Genomic DNA, 22438 nt, shown 5'->3' with positions numbered 1-22438 from the left:
AGGCAAGGTGTATTCCAACTGATAATTGTCCTAAGGCTAGTTTTCAGAATGACACATGAATATTTTAAATTAGTGCCTAAGAGTGTTTCCTAATGTAGTATATAATACAGTAGCTACAGCTGTAGACTGCAGACCCAGATTGGAAATTTCACAGTCTGGCTGTACCCCTACAAGCTTTGTGACCCATGGTTAACTACTTAACTTAGTTCAACCTCTCTGTGATTTTGGTTTGAACACAGCCTTCACAGAAATGCTATGTAGATTAAATGACCGAATGATTGCCACCGACTTAATATCTGTCAAGTGCTTGATAAATAGTTTGGTACAAAATATTGATGTTCCAAATCTAAGTGTTAAATATGAATTTATACAACATCCATTCCATTGTAGTGTCAAGAGACATTCCATCTCACAGGGAAATAACTCTGATTCTATTCTGACTCAAAAGTGCATACTGATGCTAGATTGTTCTCATGATCCTATCAACTCTATGTCCATTATTTAAACCAATATGTCAATAAAAAATGTAACATATACATAAATGATAGAATTAAAATTAGAACAAGAACTATCCTAGGAGAGCAAAATTACTATGATGAATGATAAAACATTTCACATAAATGATTGTTACAAAGTAAGTGATCTATATTTTATTTCATCCATAATACTACTAATAAAATGTTAAATATTAAATTCGACATTGTGAATGGCTTTGGTATATGTTCTTGACCCAGATTTACATCAGGATGACATTCCCTACTCAAATGCCATGACTTTAATGTCAAAGATCAGTCAGTTATATGGTCATTCATTATGATTGGAGCACCAAGAAAGTAAATTAGAACAATGGAAATATGTTTTAACAAGGGTGGCCATAATTTTGACATAGCTGCTGCCTGCTCTGATTCACAAGTTATTTATTTTTTCTTATGTGAATGTGTGTACAAATTTAATGAAAACTGAAGGTAATGCAGTGGCATATTTGATATCAGTGTTATTCAGAATATTGTAAATTCAAGCCATAAATAGGAGGCTAGGATAGAAACTCCCAATTTGGAAAATACCACTGATTCAAGCCTTGTAAAATTCTGTAACTTTCTCCAAAGTTAAGAAATTAGGGGGAATAGGGTTATCACTATTATTTTTGGATTCCAAGTTATCCTATATATCCTTTGTGATGGAAAAGAATAAAAAAAAAAAACAGCTACTTAAAAATCATAAAGGGTTAAGTCAAGAAGATACCAAGATATAAAATTTACATCCTTTCTTGAGGTAAAGTTTAGTTTCATGTCACACAAGAGTAAGGCCACAAAAAAAAAAAAGTCTGAAAGAATTAAGAATTTTATATTCTGAAATTCTTGCTTTTTAATATTTATTGTACGATGGTCAGATGAATTATGATGATGTATGTCACATAAGTGAACTTATTTTGTAAGCATTGGTATCACATTATTAAATTAAACTGCTCTAATCACTATTGATTTCATTGTTTTAAGACTTTAGATAATTCATAGGTCTGGCTCAGTTTTTTTAATAAAAAATGTAAAATGCTTTGTTAGCTAACATAACAATAACCTATTGGAAAATAGAGGAAGTACATTGTTGAAAGTATTAGATTTGGGATGGCATATTTACAACTATTGAGTTGAGGGATAGATGTGGGGTTTCATTGTACTATTCTAGTCCTCATCTTTATTTTAAAATTATATCTTACACTGTATAATGGAATTTTTAAAACAGCATATCCAATATGGGATGTGTTCCTTTATCTCATTTCCTGACTTATAAGAATATACAGAACAGATCAGAAATCAAATTTAAGTCCAGAGCAAGCTGCTTCAGCCTACTTACAAACATAAATTTTGGTGCTGCAACCACTGAGATTTTCAAGTTATTTATTTTGCTGAATTATGACAGCATAAGTTGACTAATACACAGTGCATGTGGTTTCCTCACATCTGGTTAGAACTATGTAAGATGATGCTGGTTCAGTGATAGGTGCATGATAAATATCATCAGAGTTGTAGTTAGTAGCCAGTATCTAAACAGTATGGTAATCTACTTCAAATTATAGACAATTAATGATTTTTTAAAGCAAGAAGCACAATACCCAAAAGGAAGTATTACAATGCTATACCAAAAGCTTAAATAGATTTAATCAATATTAATGAGTCAGTATCCTTTTCCTTTAATGCATCTTCTTAAAGATTTCTGCAAGACATTTTAGAAAGGAAAAATACTAGATTGGGAATATTGTTTCTGTGCTGTCTTTGGCTAACATTTATTCAGTGCATGAAAAAAACAGAACTGCTGCAAGCATGCATGAATCTCCTTCCTGTCTGTTTTCCATTTAAATAGGTTATATTGTTCTCACTTTGATTTTGTAATCTTTTCTTTGAGTATGTAATCTGTTGTTACTCCATCCAATGTCCCCTTGACTTGTCTTTTTAAAAATCTGTACAATATTGACTTGGTCTGTTTTATAGCTTCCTTGTCTCATTATTTTTACTCTTTCTTCCATCTTGAGGTGCCCATGCAGTTTATACGGGGGAAAAAAAAAACATATATGTAAATATGCCTTTTTGCTAATACTACTATGTATGTTATGAATAGATCTTTTTCTAGTGTCTAATTTTCTTTCCCTGATTTTAAGTTATATTTTCATGTACATTGCATAGCTTGCAATATTTTATTGGATGTCAGATTTTGTGACTCATACATTTTAGTGCTATATTTCTTTTACTCCTTTAAATGTGTCCGTTCTTTTCTCTGAGACACTGTTAAATTACTTACAAACAATGTTATTCCCCTGAGACTTTTTGTTAGAAGATGTGGCAGTTCCTTCTCCTCTGGGAGGAGGTGGGAGCAATCTCTAATTTAGGACTGATTTGCTCACCCTAGTAAATTAATATACCTCAGAATTACAGTGATTTCTCCATGGCCTTCAATATTTTCCTCATATATATACACTTACCAATACCCAGCTGAAGACTACTTCATAGGGAAAATGCTGAGGATCTCTGGAGGTCTGTATTTGCTGACCTTTTCTCTTCCCCACATAACTGTCTCCTCCCTCATACATCACTCCTTGGGTCGCTCGAATTCAGAAAACTGTCTCCTCAACTAAGACGGTCTTAAAACTCCAGACATTAGGTTTGAGAAATCATAGGAATCACATTTTCTTTCTCTTCTTAATGTTTTCCATCCTGACACACTTTCTGTGTTATTGGCATTGTTGTCATTATTTAATGTCAGGATATAAACCAAGGCCCTCTTTATCCATTAAGTATGGAAAGAGTAGTTCTAAAAAGTATTCTACAATTGTCACTAGTTTCACAGTTAAAATTCAAAAATGCAAAGTATTTAGCATATTCTGATAACATTTTGTTACTGATATGAAAATTCATATAGTATATATCAATATTAATAGTTTTACTTTATTTTTATTTATCTTTTTGTTAAGTTAACATTGGTTTATAACATTGTATATGATTCCTAGACTGATATCACAAAGTAGAAAACTACCTGGCAACATATGTATTTGGTTTTTCTTCATTAAAAAAAAATCAGCTAGGGGCCTCCCTGGTGGTGCAAGGGGTTAAGACAGCACAATGAAGCTATCCACAGCCACTGCAGCACAAGTTCGATTCCTAGCCAGGGAGCTACCCAAATGGTGCAGCAGATCTCCCTTACTCGCCCACTGCTTCCCTCAGCAGGATATTTCAGTAGATCTGCCTGTTCTGCTCCCCACTCTGTCTCTGGTGAATCCTTTCATCCCTCACACCTCTGGCTTGTACCCTGGTTCTTGTATGCATAAATAAATAAATCTTTAAAAAAACACATAATGCCAAAAATACATTTAAATATCTATACAATAAGAAATTATTTTTTGTTACAAAAACTAGCTTAATAAGCCTTGGTAATGTATTTAGTAAATTAATCAATGCTACAGTACTAAACCACAGAAGGGAGCAGATGTTATATGGATTTTATCAAAAATAAGAGAAGATAAACTATCCTGTATTTCTATATTCTATTCCTTTTTCTGATAAGATCATAGAAAATTATGGATCAGACAAGTCTGATGAATCTTTACAGTGATGTACATCAATCATTAGATGATGAAAAATAATGAACATACATCATGAAAGGGAGTCTGCTGGAGCTAGTGATGGTCTGAGGAATTACATTACCTTTGCTTCAAGACATAAAAATGACAAGAAACAGCCTTTATCAGATTGCTAATTCTGTGCTGAAATACGCAGTTTGAGAAATGATCAAATAATTACAATACACAGAAGATTGTTGCAAATTTTATGAGATCATGTTATAATACTATACTACTTAGTGTGTACAGGTAAAAAGTTATCTCAAGGTACTGCTCAAAACAGCCAGTCAGGCATGTTCCCTGTAACACAGGAAAAAGTGTTGAAAGCCACAATAAGCTTCCACCATCTTCTCTGTTATACATAGCAAAAGTGTGCAGTTACAATGCTTGCTAACCCCCTGCTTCTATATATCCTCTGTATAGGGTCCTTAAACTATTATCTCATCTGCCATTTGATCCCACAGGATATTTTAATTTATGAATAAAGAACTTATTAACTCACTAAGCAATCAGAGGAGAATATCAATTAATTAAAATTGTTTATGGATAGATATGCTACTATGCCTTTGGCATTATTTCTTTTCATTTCGTTGTGTGTATCATCACAACTCCTATGAGTCTGCTGGATATAGTGAACCTCAGAACAGAATGCAAATACCCATACAGTAAAACAACTCTAGTGATTTGTACATAGGTTAAGCTCTTAACTGGCTTCAGATTTTTTAAGTGAAAGACTGTTCTACAATTTATTCTTCATTTACTTAAGGAAATCAGCAACTAACCTTAACATAAGTATTGTCAATACCACTAAAAAATCATTTATCACATAGATTTGTTTAGCAATTAAGGACTCTCTCAGCAAACTCAAAAGTATTTGGGAACACTAGTACATCAAGTATCTGTGATAGTTTTTGCTACACAAATAATTGGCAAAGTGCAATCATTGTTCTAGATGGAGAGAAAACACACACCATTGAAAAGCTTGCAATGCCCATGGATTGATAAAATAAATGTGTAATCTTTTTTGTCTGAAATTAATTGATCTTAATAGTAGGGTATGAGGAAAAAGAGGAGATAATAAAGGTTTGAAGAGTGGTCTGCCATGTCAGTATTACTAAACAGATAACAGTTGTGTAGAGATTTACAAATAATATAAGAAGCTATTGGAGTTTCTGAATAAAACAGTGGTATTACTTTGCTTATTTGAAATGGACCAATTCTGAAACCTCTAAAAAAATGTTACTGCAGTAACCTAGGTAAGTTGCCTTGGACTGGAACAGTAACAGTAGGGTGTTAAAAAAATTGACCAAATTTTTTAATATATTTATAATAGGGTTAATAGAATTTGCTAAAAATTTGAATGTGGTTATAATGATAGAAAATAGTCAAAGATGGCTACAAGAATTTAGTCTATAAAGTTGGAAGGAAGGAGTCCCCATCTAATGAGTTTGGGATGATTGATGGAGAAGCAAACTTGGGAATACCATATAGAGTTGGGATGGATATTTTAACCTTGATATATTAATTCAATATCCAAATGGAGCTGTCTGGTACACTATTTGATAGAGAAGACAATTTTGGTAAAAATGGTCATAGTTGAAATTTAAAAGTTCACAGAATCTAGACATTAATTAAAGTTGTGCCACATATGAACTTTGGTGATGATTAAATACCCAGCAATGAAACTATTTTAATCGATATATCATAACAATAAAAATCATAGTAAAAGAATAGTCTCATCTAAGATGTATTTCTCCTTCAAAACTCACAACTCAATATATAACTAAATGGTTATTACTGAAGTTCTTTCAATAACATTTTATTTAAATAATATATTATCTGGAATCACAAGTCAGAAGAAATAAAAACATTGCAAAACTATACTAAAGTAACTTTTGTTAAAATTATTCATTTTTCTTCATTGATTATTGTGTAACTAAGTCTTTAATGCACATTTTTTTGCATACTTTGGCTTGACAATGGAATTCTTAAAATATGTTTTTTCCTGTAAGAGTTTTATTAGAACTTTTGCTGAACTATTATCATAGAAATAAGTGTGTACTTGTATAAACACAATATTCTAATTATCTTTCAAATATTTAAAATTATATATATTTCACATATATATTTAAAACTGTACCAAGTATCTGCACCACTGAATATGCATTCATTCAAATTTATTTCATCTCATTTCTTAAATCTAGTTAATATTATTCACTGAAGTATCACATAAATAATTCAGTTACATCTACCAGAAAATTTGTTATTTTGTTAAGTCTGTAATTCACTAATCACTGCATATTTCTTTATCACTATATGATTTTATATTTTCTCTAGAGATAGATCAGAGTCTTCATAAGAAGAAATAAATACCAACTAAAATATGTACTTATAGTATGGCATTTACAAGGAAAAAAATAATATATTTTCTGTTACAAAGTCCTTGTTAAATATTTTTCAGTATGTAAATGACATTTCCCCCCAAAAAATTACTGTGAAATTCTAAACCACTATCATCTCACAAATCTGATGACCTTTTCTTTCAAATTGAAATTCCTTAATATCTAAAAAGTAATGGCTCATTAATAAATGATGTTTTTAATAAAGAACAATGACATTTTAAAAATATTTTCAGAACTTTCTCAAAAATCATTTGTTGAAGGAACCTGTTAAACTTATGATGAGAATCCTTTGATAATTGTTATTCAAGCTGTGGGCTGGAAAAGAAATTTCTGAAAGTTGTAAATGATTGAAAACCCACCTCTCAGCAAGCTCAGAAGCATCAAGGAAGATTTCCAACATGCCTAATTATATTCTACCACCTACATTAGATGGGGAATAGAAGTATCCATTCTGCCTACTGCCCAGCAGGGACCTATAATATTGCTCTCAGAGCACTAGTATGAAAAAAATGCATTAGGCACACCTTAAAAATGTCATTCAAATATAAAATCCTTCAGAAAAGCCCATTATCTCTGGAAAGAAATATATATATATATATAGGCATTAAAATCTACAGGTACCAGGAGTATGCTCTTTAACATTTTTCTTTACAATCAGAAATTGACTTTCTTTCCCAAAGTAGGCATATTACCAAAGTAATGTTAGCTTTTCTTATAATTGAGGTATATGGAAAAGCTATATAGAAGACGGAAATTAGAATCACACTGTCTTACAACACTAAGTTATCAGAAAATCATGATGTGAAAAATTACCAAATATCTGAATTTAAAAAGGGTTTAGTATCAGAATGAAAGCAGGTTTTCAAAAAGTATGATTATCTACTGAGTCAATAGAAAAATTGATAGAATGAGGAAATTTAAGAGTTTGAGGGGTAATTATTATAAACAATGGAACTATACCTCTGAATAATATGGCAATTTACCTAGTAACAATGGGCAGGTAAATGGCAAATCTAGGAACTGAAACAAAGAATCAGTGTTACTACTACTGACAATACTAATTGATTAAGCTCCATTTTACATGAATGGCAATGATAAGAGCTAAAATGATTACGAATTGACCCTGTAGACAAACGGGTTCCTTTTGTGTATCTTGTTCCATGTATAGTTGCACTGAATATCAAGACCCTGTTAAGTTCTCTAGATAAATGTTTTGTGAATGCTATGTATGTGGTATGTGTTTGTGTCTATATGTAGGTGGGTTTGTGACAGAAGAAATACAGTAATTTCAAAACAGAGTATATCTACAGGGCAATCACAAAAGAACAAAATGTAAGTAATCCCTATCAAAGATTTACTGTATCAGAGTATGTAGGAGAGAGTCTCAGTCAGGCCTCTGGGGCACAGTCACCTCCCCAGGGAGTGATGCTTAGTCAAGTGTAGGTTCATACACATCTCGTGTGATTCTGACAAGTATAAACTTGGTTATTTACAACGTGTCTGAATCTTACCGCAAAGACTGAATTTCAAATTAAGGTAGAATAATTATTACTCTGAATGTTTTTATCCCATTTTGTTCATTCTTCCTTTCTTGCTCTCTTTCTTTATGATTTGATGACTTTCTGTAGTGTTATGCTTCAGTTGCTTTCTCATTATCTTTAAGTATCTACTACAGGTTTTTGTTTTGTGTATACCATGAAGCTAAACAAAATACTATGTCTAGAACAATGAACTTTAAGTTGGTAACAACCAAAGTTTGTACATTCTAAAGCATAATATTTTTTACACTGTCCCCCAATGTGTAATGTTTTTGATGTCACATCTGACATCTTTATACCTTTGGATCTCTTCAATAATTATTGTACTTACAGTTAATGTTATTACTTTTGTCTTAACCTTCATGCTAACTTTATAAGCAATGAATTCCCACATTTATTGCATTTAACAGTGAGACTTACACTTTCTTTTGTTTTTCTGTTACTAACAAGCCTCTTTTCAGTTCAAAGAGATTCCTTTAATATTTCTTGTAATCCAGATTAGTTATGATGAACTCTTTTAGTTTGTATTTGTTTGGAAATCTCTTTATCTCTCCTTTAAATCTGAATGACAGCTTTTCCAGGTGCTAATTCTGTTGGGAGATTTTTTTCTTTCAGCGCTTAGAAAATAACATTCTACATCCTTTCAGCCTGAACACTTCTGTCGAAAAGTTTGCTGATAGTTTGAACACAACGATTTGCTTTCCCTTGCTACTTTTAAGATTCTCTCCTCGTCCATAACTTTTAACACTTTAATTATAATGTGTCATGGTTAGGGATTCTTTGGGCCCATCTCTTTTTTGACTCTATGGGTTTTTGGATCTGTATATCTGTTTCTTCTCCCAGGATAGTGACTATTTTAACCATTATTTCTTCAAATAAGTGTTCTGCTCCTTTCTCTTTCTCTTCTCCTGGGGCCCTAATAATGTGAATATTGGTCTTCTTGCTGTGATCTCATGATTCCCTTATCCTGTCTTCATTTTGTTTAATTTTCGCTTCTTCAATTATGTGAGTTGCACTGTCCTGTCTTTGAGCTCACTAATCCTGCTTCATGTAGACTGCTGTTGAATCCCTCTATAGCATTTTCAGTTCAGCATTTGTATTCTTCAGGTGTATGATTGCATTTGGTACTTTCTTCTATTTTCTATCTTTTTGTTGAAGTTACTACTACGTTCATCCATTCTTCTCTTATGTTGGTGAGATCTCTATGACCATTTTCTAAACTTTTATCAGGCAATTCATCTCATTTCATTAAAGTTTCTTCCAAGGTCGCATCTCGTTCTTTCATTGGGAACATATTCCTTAGTCTCCTGATTTTTGTTTTTTTCTTTCTCTGTATTTGTTTCTATAAAAGAGAAAAGAGTGCCACCTTTCCCTGTTTTAAAGTAGTGTCAAAATGTAGAAGACAAACCTTATCATTCAAACTTGTCTCAGTATCTTGATTATCTCTCAAACTTTCATAATTACCTTATAAAACCCATTTGATTTTCAGTGGTCTCCAGTAGGTGAGGATATATTTAGATTTTTCATTGTACCATTAGGGAGAACTCACGTTTAGCACCTAGATCCAGGCTGATTGGAAGCTAGATTCTAAAGTAGCATATTGTAATCTATCCAGACCCAGAAAACATGAAAGCTCTCTGTGGGAGATATTTAAGCTCTGGAACATGGGAGAGGGCAAGTGTGAAAGTATCACCTGCCTTTTGAGGTTTCTGGAAAGGTTTATAGACACTTTTTTCATGCATATTTAAGTATGATAATCACAGCCTGCTCCTCAGGCTACGATAAAAGCTAAAAGACCTCTTTAACATACAGCTGACTCTGTATGTCTAATGTCTCTTGCTGTGGTCTGAAGGTAGTAGACATTTAAGAATTCTTTCTCCATTTGTTAGTCTGTGGGATACTCAAACATAAATCATGCTGGCCACCAAAGCTACTTCATCTAGAGATGTGTATTTGTGGCAGCTGCTAAAATCAGGCTGGTAGACAAAGCTCTAAGCTACTTTATAGGAGACACTAGCAAGCTGGAACTAAAAGAAAGGGAGAGTGCGAAGATGATGTCTATGGCCTCTGTTTCCTGAGAGTACCTGTATAAACACCTAGATGTAGGCTAGATCTGAATCCTACCCCTCAGGCTGGAACACCCAGATATATTTTAACAGAAAAATTGGGTTGTGTTTCAATCTAGTGTCTGTGCAATGTTGTGAGTGTGTCCATTATAGATTTTTTAAAGTTTTTGTTCTAGTAAGTAGGTAAGTAACTTTGTAAGTCTAGAATAAATTTATAGATCCTTTGATTAAAATAGGAATACTTTCCAACATGAATTAATATAGAGGTCTGTCAAAAGAACACGTTGGCCTGAATGTGGTTATAGCGTAGAAAAATATGACCAAGCTGTGTTTGGTACCTTGTAAAAGTCCAATTACAAATTAAAGTAGATACTTTGAATATAAAATTGCATAATCAAAAGTTTCTATTCATGAAAATATTGATGATTTTAAATATGCATTATTTCTATTTAATGTTCTGAATTGTAAATACTTTTTAATGCTGCACTTTTCAAACCTAGAATAATATTTTATAAATATAAGAACCTTAATATTATTTGTTAAAAGTTAGTGAATTAATTTTAGCAAATGACATATAAAACATTAGTCACAAAAATTCTTATCATTTTAAAATATTATTTTAAAGTGATTTATTATTATTTTCATTTAATGAAATTTACCCTAAAAAATGTATATTTGTTTTCAAAAGAAATGTATTTACAAAAAAACTAATATCTTCAGTATGTATATATAATTCATATCAAATGTGAAAAACTCACATTATTATCATTTTTCATAAAAAGTGGTTTAGTGAGTCATTTTTAGAATATGTAGTTTCCTTAGTATAGAGCTGTACATATACAATAAAGAACAGCAGCCTAGAGCACAAAACACTAATATAATAATGACCATAGTAATGTCAATATTGTACAGATTTTTAAAAAGTCAAGTAAAAAGGACATTGGATGGAGTAACAGCAGATTACATACTCAAAAGAAAAGATTATGAAATCAAAGTGAGAATATAACCTATTTAAATGAAAAGCAGACAGGAAAGCGATTAATGCATGCTTGCAGCAGTTCTGTGTTTTTTTCACGCACTGAATAAATGTTAGCCAAAGACAGCACAGAAAGAATATTCCCAGTCTAGTTTGTTTTTCCTCAAACTGTATTTTTGCTTTCTAAAATGTCTTGCAGGTGAGGTATCTTTAAGTAAAATATTTTTTCAGTTCTCACACACACACAGAGAAGAATATTACTCAGCCATGGAAATGAATAAAATTCTGCCATTAGCAACAACATGGATGACCCTTCTTGAGGGCCAGAAATCAAACAACGAAACAGAGAAAGACAAATACCATCTGCATTCACTTATGTGTAGTATCTAAGAAAAATAAATAAACCAAACTCAAAGACACAGAGAGAACAGATTCACTGTTGCTAGAGGAGGCATGAGGAAGCAAAACAGGTTAAAGGGGTCAAAAGGCAAAAATATCCAACTATCAAGTAATCAAGTAATTAAGTTACAGGTATATAACATGCAATATAGTGACTGTAGTTAATAATATTGTATTATTACAATATGTGTGTGTGTATATATGTTGCTAAGCATTTTTGAAAGTCCTCAAAGGAAAATATTATATACATAAAAATATTATATATATAAAAATATTATAATTATGTATGGGATGGATTTTAATGAGACTGTATTGAAATCATATTGCAATGTATAGAAATATCAAATCATTGTTTTGCACACTTGAAACTAGTATAATGCTATGTCAATTATACCGCAATAGAGATGGACAAGCAATACTTTGCTACATCTATGTCTTTTTTATGTAAATGCAAAACTAAATATTAAAGTGGACTCTTCCTACTTTGTTTTATTTTTTACAACTTAAATTTCTGCTTGAATAGCTCTATTTATTTGAAGGAACTGAAAGCAAATGGATTTAAAGTACTAAAATTAATGTTGACTTAGTAAGCTTCTTTTCTTTCTTTTTTGACACAGAAAAATAATTCATTTCAAATGGATGTGAAGGAACAGCAAGCATTATTATTACAACCACAAAGTTTTGAGTTGATCAAAACTCAGCCTCCCCAGTGGCACAGCGGGTTGAGCACAGTGCTATGAAGCTGTCCACAGCCTTTGCAGTGCAGGTTCGATTTTTGGCCCACCAGGGAGTTACCCACATGGCGCAGTAGGCCTCTCCTGTCTTACCCACTGCTCCCCTCAGCAGTGTATTTTGGTCGTCTACCTGTTCTGCTCCCCACTCTGTCTCTGGTGAATTCTCTCACCCTCCTGCACCTTTGGCTTGTACCTCAGCTCTTGTATAAATAAATACTAAAAAAAAAAAAAAAAAAAGCTCAGCATAAGAATTTCCTATTTAGTTCAGAAGAAAAGGATTTTATTGATGCTGAACACTATTTATTGAGTTTATTGGCATCATTTTAAAAGGATCATTTGGTGTTAAGGACTGAAATTAAATGAGTGTCTTTTACTATGATTTGTGAACCCTTTAATTAATAAATAATGTAGAATATTTGCTTACTGGAGGGACATGCTAACCCATAAAGAAGAGGATGGTCAATTGATTCCATCCTAATTGAAATATTTTTAAATGTGTTCCATTCCTCAGCATTTTACAGTTAAGCTTTTCCACATTATTTCGAAGTATTTTTTTCCACAAAAACAGAGTTTTAATATCTGATATATGGGCCCAAGAGGTTAAGTGTCAACACTGTGAAGCTACTGGCAGCCATTGCAGCACGAGTTCAATCCCCAACCAATCATACCTTTTTATTTTACTAATATTTTTATTTAGAATTAGAATAAATGAAAACAGAATTCAATTTGAAGAAAAAAATTACATGTGTAAAAGTCCAGGCAGCGCATAAATATAGAAAAGAAAAAGCTGTTTGTCAAATGACTGTAGTTTGAGAAATTCTATTTTAAGGCAGTTATAACTTATTGCTATGCATTTCAAATACTTCTTCAATATAGGGTGGGATTAATTTTTAGTGGAGTAGGACTATAATTTACTATGTAGGATAAGTATAAGAGGAAAAAATAATTATAGTTGCTGTATCTTAAGAGTAGATCACACATATGAGATGTCATCCAGCAGACAAATATTAGAAGCACTTTATAATTATTATATAAAACATTCAATTCATGAGATGAAATTGCTTATGGTTATGTTTATCTAAGAACTGTCGAAGTAAAAATCATCCCCGTAAGGGATCCTTTTTTTTTTTTCCCCTGGCAATGCTAAAATGACAAGTAATCACACTTCATTGAAATATTTAAAATAAACTAGTTTTACAATATGAATAAGAAATCTGACTTTGAGAGATTTATGACAGAAGCAAGGCATTTTAAACAACAATTCTTTGCAGTGGCACATTCTTTTCCTTCCTATCATAATGAACTATTTAGGTATTTCTAAGAGTGTAGAAGCTTATTTTATATCAAAATGTACTGCTATATATTCAGGAGGTATCAAATTGTCCACATAAAGAGGGAAAAAGTCTTATTTCCTAGAGAGCAAAGTGTTGGAAAAGATAAACCTGGGATAGAAAGAAGCATAAAGTGATGATGAAAAAACAAATCTGGTATTGCTGGTCTTGATTTTTTAGCTTGCAGGAAGGAATACTAGCCTTTGTCATTTAAGAGAAACTAAGAATTAATCCTCCTCCAGAATAAGAATTCAGAGCCCTGCAATTCCTGCAGAGAGTGACACTAACCATAGAACAAGATGCATCCAGTGCAGATTCCTCACATTGTAAACTTCCAAGAGGAATGTGATTATATTGTTTCAAAATCTTGATTTAAAGCAGTAAAACAAGTTCCTATCTCATCCACTGGATAATATTGCTAGAAATTATTTAATAATAAACTTCCATAATTGGTATGTTAAGAGAGCATAATCTGTAACAGTTACAAAAACATTTATTGTTCATGTGGAAGGTATTCATAGAATACATCTGATCACCTGCATACAGATTTTTATCTGGTTCTTTTTTTGACATGGTGTTAACACAATCATTTTCTCATTTATATCACATTTAAAAGACTGGATGATTTCAACTCATGTAGAAAGTCAAAAACAAAATAAATGATCAAACAAATTAAAACAACCCTTAGACTCTGACAACAAAATGGTTAGCAGAGGAGAGGTTGGAGGAAAATGTAATTGGGCTGATTGGATGTTAGTGGCGAGTTATTGAAACTTGAGTGATGGGCATGGTATGTTCCCACACATTACTGGGGATGTGAAGCTGCTTTCATAAACATATACAATGCTGATGTTACCTCAATTAAAATAATAATATTAAATAGTTTAAAAATATTTAAGAGGCTGGATACCTTTAAGACTAGAGACAACAATACTTGAAGTGTTTGATCTGTGTAGGGGATATTGTCATGGGTACCCTTATTTCATCATGATTAGAAATTTTTTGCAAGTAGGTCTTCTTATTAACCTGATTTAGACAGAATCTGAAGTCAGACATGAGACATAACCTGATAAATGATACACCCAAAGTGACAGAATTTGTAATAAACTTTGACCTCTGTGACACTCTGCATCACTTCTACATTCATCACTGCCTAAGATTGATTAAAACAAGTAACAAGATGATCTGAAGATATTTTGGCTCAAAAGTTAATGCCAGGGACTACGTCAAAACATCTCAAACATATACTTCTGGGACAAACCCTTTGAATGAAGCACTAGTTTATATTTAGAATAAAGCTTTTTATGTAAAATAGACTGCTTAGAATGTAAATTGCAAAGTACAGTATGGCTTTTGATTCATGGCTGCCTTACTTTCCACAGAAATAACTCTAATTCTGTCTGAAATTTTATTATACACATTTACACGTTCTTATAATTTAGTATATAGCGTTTATTAAATAAGTTTAGATTTTTCTAATCATCACGAATGCATCTTAAGATGATTCTAATACAATGTGTTAAAATTAAGTTGTCAGATTAATAAATTTTTGGATAACACTATTAAATCAATATTTAATGGAAAAACAAACAAAACTCAACTAAATAACAAAAATTAATTATTTAGAAATTGTCAATAAATGGATAATTAAAAGTGAATGAAAACTGTAATTTTTTTAATAAAAAGAACAAATAACCCTGAAATAACAATGAACATTGAAAATACTTCATTTTTTCTTTTTTATTCATGTAACATTGCATTATACTATGTATATTTTAATCATGTGTATATGCATGATTAAAATCACCATGTGTATATACAACATTAAGTTCATCACTGAAAGTCCAATTCTGTTTTTCAATATATAATTGTCCCCTTGTACCCAATTTATTCACCCCCAGGAAAATATTTCTCAATAAAGTAGATACATTACTTTTCTTATATATAATGCATAATTGTAAACATATATAAGATATTTCAAATTAGATTATAGATGAAATAGTCATGAGGTTAGTTCATGAATAGAATAGAACTTCTACTTTTAAGCACCATAATTTTATTGTTGTTTCTAAAGGATATAATATTATTCAATGAATGTTTTATGTTACATGAGCATGCATAGTTCAAAATTTCAGTATTATCCAAAAAGTAAGGAACAATTATCAGCATCAGAAACCATTTAAAAAAGAGAAATTACATGTAAATTGAGGTTGCTTCTATGTATAAACTATTTAAATGGTGTTGCAAAACATTGTTAAAAAATGAAATTCCATAAAGTCTAGCAAAATACATAATAATTTATTTCTAAGAAACTTGAATGCATTCTAGAAAAAGTTAACAACTGCCCCTATGCTGTATTGTCTGTGTTTAAATGCATTTTTCTTTATTAGATGAAAGCAAAACCTGACTTTCTATTGTACAAAAACAATTCAAACTTTTCCTATTTTCATTTCACAGTACTGTGTGGAGGGAAGAGAAATCACACTATCTTTTAGCTTAAACATACACCAAAAGTCCATGTAAGCAAAGGAGAATACCAATAACATAAAACTTTGTGGTTTAGTGAAAAAACATCTTTAAATATTACTTTGACTTTTTTCTTCTCTGAATTTATTTTTTGTCTGACTACAAATTAACTTGTACTCCAGAGTAAGATTTAAAAACGTGTAAAGCACAGAAATGACAATGGTTTTGGAAACCATTATACATTGATTTGTTACCTTAACGCCTTCAGAAAAAGAGATGCCATCCACTGCTTTTTTCCAAGTGATTTTTGGAATAGGCTCCCCTTCTGCTTCACATATGAGTGTGACTTGACCATTCTCATATGTAGTCTCATTTTTAAGTTGTATTATGTGAGGCTGTACTGTAAAGAATATATACATTACTCAATCTGCAGGAAAATATGACAATTCAGACTTAAAAATTTAGTATGGCTATTTAAGTCCATTAGTACAGGATGGGATTAAAACCCAAAATACAAACTATAATTTTTCCAAAACTTTGCTCATTTAAAAACTACTTTATTATTTTTTCTTCTTTAAAATCAAAAAAAATTTAAATTTCCTTTTCTAACATCATGTGGGGGGGTGTGTACTTATGTTATTACCTTGTCAAATTTAAAAACATATTTCATGGTGGTGGGACAACTATGGCAACTACAATTATGTAAGGAAAATATAATTAATGAATGAATAAAAAGGAAAAAAAACATATTTCACCAAAGAGGGAAAATAATAAATGTATCCTGAATATGTGGTATTTATTATGTACATTATTTATAATATATAAAGTGTAAAAATATATACATAAACATATAAGCTATTTATGTGTATTATTCTCATCACTGAAGATTTTTATATAAAGATGGGGAGATGTTTATATGTTGTTTTTCTGTGTAAGTTTTCAATATCATGTTAGCTAACATGCTACACTTTTTACTCAACACTGCCTGATTTATCAGTATCACATTCTTCGTACAACATCTTAATGTTCCAATTTTATATTTTATTTTAATATATTTTAGCACAGCTGATTCTCAACTGTCTTACCACCATAAAAAAATGTTTCATAAAAAAAAATTCTGGTTCAAATAATCTACAACAGTGACCACTGTTAGAGAGCCAGTCCACATTTGTGCTACCATTCATCTTTTGTTCTAAATTGTTACACTGCCTCTGCCAACCACAACCCCTGTTCCTTCCTACTCAGCATTCTCCATTTTTCCTTTACTGCCTCTTTTATGTGAAAGAACTTTGAGAGTTAAGCTTATAAAACTGGAAAAAAACATGCTAAAATATTACCGTACATTTAAGTTTCACTACTACCCATTTTAAAGAGAATACTCACAGGGGCCTCCCTGGTAAGTAAGTCTCAGCGCTACCACCAAGAAGACCCACTGCTACCACCTGAGTTCAATCCCTGGCCAGGGAACTGACCCACATGGCACAACAGAACTCTCCTGTCTCACCTGCTGCTCCCCTTAGCAATGTATTTCAATATTTCTGCCTTTTATGCTCCCCACTATCTTTGGTGAATCCTCTCACCACCCTGTACCTTTGGCCTACACTTCAGTTCTCTTATGCAAAAAATAAATAAATAAATAAACAAAATCTTAAAAAAAATAAAGAGAATACTAACATTCCACATATACACCCATAAAGAAATACCAATTAAATCTTTACAGACACATCACCCAAAGCAGTGATAGTGAAGGCAAAGATAAACAGCTGGGACTACATCAAATTAAAGAGCTTCTGCACAGCAAAAGAGACAATAACAAAAACAAAGAGAAACCCCACCGACTGGGAGAACATTTTTGCACCCAACACTAATGATAAAGGACTGATCACAAAAATCTGCAAAGAGCTGATGAAACTCAACAACAACAAAGAAAATAATCCAGTCAAAAAATGGGCAGAAGAGCTAAAAAGAAACTTCTCTGAAGAGGAAATGCAAATGGCCAACTGGCATATGAAAAAATGTTCAACATCACTTGTCATCAGGGAAATGCAAATCAAAACTACCATGAGATACCATCTTACACCAGTGAGAATGGCACATATTAAAAAAACTAGCAACAACAAATGTTGGCGAGGGTGTGGAGAAAAAGGAACTCTTCTACACTGTTGGTGGGAGTGCAAACTGGTCCAACCACTGTGGAGAGCTGTGTGGAGATTTCTGGACCTACTAAACATAGAGCTTCCATATGATCCAGCAATTCCACTCCTAGGTATTTACCCAAAGGACACAGAAACATCAATTCCAAAGAACACCTGCACCCCTATGTTTATAGCAGCACTGTTTACAATAGCTAAGCTTTGGAAACAACCCAAATGCCCAAAAATAGATGACTGGATCAAGAAGATGTGGTACATATATACCATGGAATATTACTCAGCATTCAAAAAAGATAAACACATGCAATTTGCAGCAACATGGATGGCGCTGGAAGGGATCATGCTCAGCGAAATAAGCCAAAAAGAAAAAGAAAAATACCGGATGGTCTCACTCATAGCAGGAATCTAGAAAACTTAAATAAGGGACCAGGAAAATGAATAACTATAAGAAAGTGAAAATCAAAATCAACAAAAAACTATGAACCAGAGACACTTTTAGGGGGGTGGGGGCGGGAGGGGAGGGATTGGGGTCAGAATGGGGGGGCTGCAATTGTATGGGGAATATAAAAATAAAATTTATTATTTAAAAAAAAAGAATATGTATTAATTCTCTGTAAGTTTCCCAAAAAAGGCAATATGAGTTAGGTTAATATGGAAGATACTTATATTTTATTTCTTTATGAATATATTAAAAAGTTATATTGAATTAGATGCAGGTCCATGTTTCTTAATTACACCTTTAAAGATCTTATCTTTTAAAGTGCATTGAAAGTAAAGCTGATCCCAACATGTGTCATTTAAAGACTTATGATCCTACTTTGGTAATTAAAGTTAATTTCTCCTAACCTCTCTTATGTGTCTGCCAATATTTGATAAGAATTTATATGTACAATTCCATGCAGTTCATCTGGTAACTGTAATTTTAAAAATATATTTTAGAAGTGAGAGGGAGGAGATTTAAATTTTAGAATGTTAAACAGTTCCTGTAAGTGCAACAGTAGGATTTTTTTTTTTTAACCGAGATGGAAATGCATACATGGTACAAAAACGAAAAATGATAAAAATATATAAAATAATAATTAAAAAATAGTAGGCTTTGACTTATATTTCCCTCCAGACATCACATTTTTAACCACTGTGCTATAATACTTACCGAAGACTTGAAGGAATGCCTGCTTTTCATCTTCTCCTGCCTTATTTGTCGCCCTGCAGACATAAGGGCCCCCATCACTATTCATTATTTTTTTGACAGTGAGTTCTGTATTGCTTCCTTTCAATATATACTTGTCATTTTCTTCAATGAACTTGCCATTCCTAAGGAAGAAACAAAAGTTGATCTTCATAAACCTGACTTAGCTCTAAGATCATACTCAACTGTAGTCATCAATCATTTCATGATGACTATCATTGACAGACAAGACTATATTACAATCAAAATACACTTTTAGTAGTTCAGTAAAATATTACAAGTGTACTTGAAAACTGTTCAGAGTTAGTGACAAGCATAACATTTATTGATACTAATCTTAGGCAAGAAAAACACATTGACTCAGTTTGTATTTTTATTAATAGTCAAACATTTTTCTTTGCTGATTTTAATTCTATATATACTTCATATATTGGAAATGCAACACATATTTGTGAGATATATTTATTTACTAGTTTTGAGTGACACATTTTAAAGAATACCTGTGGAAGTACTGTTTAAAGAAGTTTCAGTGTAAAGGCAAATTAAATATATAATTAATTTATACTGCATATAGTATTGCCAATAAAAGAATAAGGTTAAAGAAATATTTGAAAATTTAGTTATGGGAATTATGCTGCATGATTTAATTAATTAATGACAAGAAAAAAATTGTTAATCTTAAACACATAATTTTCTTCCTTCCAAGGTCTCTCTGAACTGAAGTAGTGTTTATTCTGTTCTAATTCTAGCCTTTGTTATCTATGAAAACAAAATTATCCTAAAGTAAGAAACATTTTAATATTTCTTTCTGAAACAATTTCTACAAGTCTCTCTAAGATGTCTGAAACATTATTATACATCATACACACACCTGTCATCCCCATACTATTTAATATATATTTTTATTTTTTTTTATTTTTTTTTTAAGATTTATTTATTTATTTATACAAGCACTGGGTACAGTCAGAAGCGCAGGAGGGTGAGAGAATTCACCAGAGCCAGAGCGGGGAGCAGAGCAGGCAGAAGGACCGAAGCACACTGCTGAGGGGAGCAGCGGGCGGCAGGAGAGGTCTGCGCGCCATGTGGGACCCTCCTCTGGTGGCCGGGGAGCAGCCGGGGATCGAACTGGCGCTGCAGAGGCTGCAGGCAGCTTCGCAACCCAGCGCTCAACCGCTGCGCCACCGGGAGGCCCTATTTTTATTTTTTTAAAGATTTATTTATTTATTTATTTATGCAAACACTGGGTACAGTCAGAAGAATGGGAGGGTGAGAGAATTCACCAGAGCCAGAGCGGGGACCAGAACAGGCAGACTGACAAAATACACTGCTGAGGGGAGCAGTGGGCATGGCATGTGGGACCCATGCCTGGTGGCTGGGGATTGAACCGGCGCTGCAGAGGCTGCGGGCAGCTTCGCAACCCAGTGCTCAACGCTGTGCCACCGGGGAGGGCCACTATTTTATTTTTTTTTGTCTTCTCTACCTCGTCATTTTCTTTCTCCTTCTTCCTCTCTCCTTCATATCTTTCTTATAAAAATATTTTGATGATTGAATTGTTTGGATGATTGAATGCACTGTATGATTTATTAATGTTAAAAGTTTAGGATCTTTTCTTAGGGGTGTGGTGATTTACCTATGCATAAAAATTTGAACTAAAAAATAAATCTCTAAAAAAATTACAAATATATTTCCTAGAATGAAAGAACATCTCTCTTATATACTAAATGATCTTCCGGTTAACTCTTGTATCACTTTCCAGAAAGCACTGGCACACATTCTAAATATACTTGTATCCTTCTGTGTCTCAGCAACATCTGCTTTTCCAGTTTATATTGACATCTGCAAATATATCATGAAATGTGCAAAAATTTTATAAGAGGACCGAGTACAAAATTAGAGTTTATAAAATACTAATAGCAAATTTATATATAGTACCCTGAACTTTATATAAATATGATGATTTTGCAATCTAATATTGACAACTATAAAAAAATAAAAACATTTCAGCATTTTTGTTTAAGTTTTAGGGATAAGAATATCAGTGTAATTAGTGATTAAATATGTTCTTAATCATTTCAATGGAGAGTATTCATTTTTTCCTAACAGTAACAACAGTACATTAGAGAATTTAGCAATTGTGGTATATAAAATTTTCCCTATATTATTTACCTAGTTGAAATACAGTTAGACCAAACATTTTCATCATTTCTTCTCAATTCTCACTGACAAATCATAAAGCTAAAATTTAAAGTATGAATTTCCCAACTCTGAATTTTCAAATGAAAAGAACACTCAGTTACACCCAATAAAATGAACAGCACATTAGCTAAATTCCATTGTTTTTTTTTTTTTTTTCTGATAAAGGGGATTATTTCCACACCTTGTGAAATATTGTGGTAAATGTTTCAAGTGTAGCAAAGGAGTGAGCCATGGTTACTTTCATGCTGAAAGATTCCTATTCTAACTTTCAATTCATAGAAGGTAATATAGATCCTATTCATTCATTCATTAAGTTTTTGTGGCTTTGGGGGAAAGGATGAGGGGAACCTACATTATTAGGAAGATGACTAATGTATTCTAAGAATTTTCATGAGAAAAAAAACCCTCTGATTTGGGTTTTGAAGTGATGGATAGATTTAAAGAACTGAGGTGATCTAAGGACACAACTTGTTTTTGTAGACTGCTCCCTTGCTGTACTGATTTATTATTTCTAATAGTTTTTTGGTGGATTCATTAGGTTTTGTTATGAATATTATTATGCCATCCAAAAATAATAATTTTACTTCTTTCCTAATTTTTATTCACGTCTATATATCTTCCTCTTTGTTGACTAATCTAATTAGAACTTCGAGTATTATGTTGAACAATAATGGTGAAGGTGGACATTTCTTGTCTTGTACTTGATGTGAGGGGAAATCAGTTTATAAAGCTTTTGTTTCCTTCAAAAGAGTGGATGAATTATAAAAAAATTAAAATGATAAAAAAGATAATAACCCAGATAATAGTTTTCAATGTATCTCTCCAAACAAATTAGAGGGGATATACTAATTAGTCATAGTCCATTTCTGTGGAATGCTAT

At 32.1% G+C, this 22438-nt stretch overlaps 1 protein-coding gene across 4 annotated transcripts in view; it reads right to left on the bottom strand.

Annotated features, from left to right (window-relative positions):
* Positions 1-22438, bottom strand: part of NCAM2 (neural cell adhesion molecule 2) — a gene marked incomplete at both ends in the record, with an annotated part of 418249 nt that overhangs the window by 102754 nt on the left and 293057 nt on the right. For all 4 annotated transcript variants that reach the window (XM_084232218.1, XM_084232219.1, XM_084232221.1 and 1 more), the window contains 2 exons: positions 16275-16420; positions 19327-19487. In XM_084232218.1, the coding sequence (XP_084088344.1) occupies positions 16275-16420; positions 19327-19487 (307 nt within the window). The remainder of the gene's footprint in view (positions 1-16274; positions 16421-19326; positions 19488-22438) is intronic.

Source organism: Talpa europaea (genome assembly GCF_964194135.1).
Source record: "Talpa europaea genome assembly, chromosome: 4".
In the NCBI taxonomy this organism is placed as follows: domain Eukaryota; kingdom Metazoa; phylum Chordata; class Mammalia; order Eulipotyphla; family Talpidae; genus Talpa; species Talpa europaea.
The sequence above is the reverse complement of the archived record's forward strand: the minus strand, read 5'-3'. Positions and strand labels throughout refer to the sequence as shown.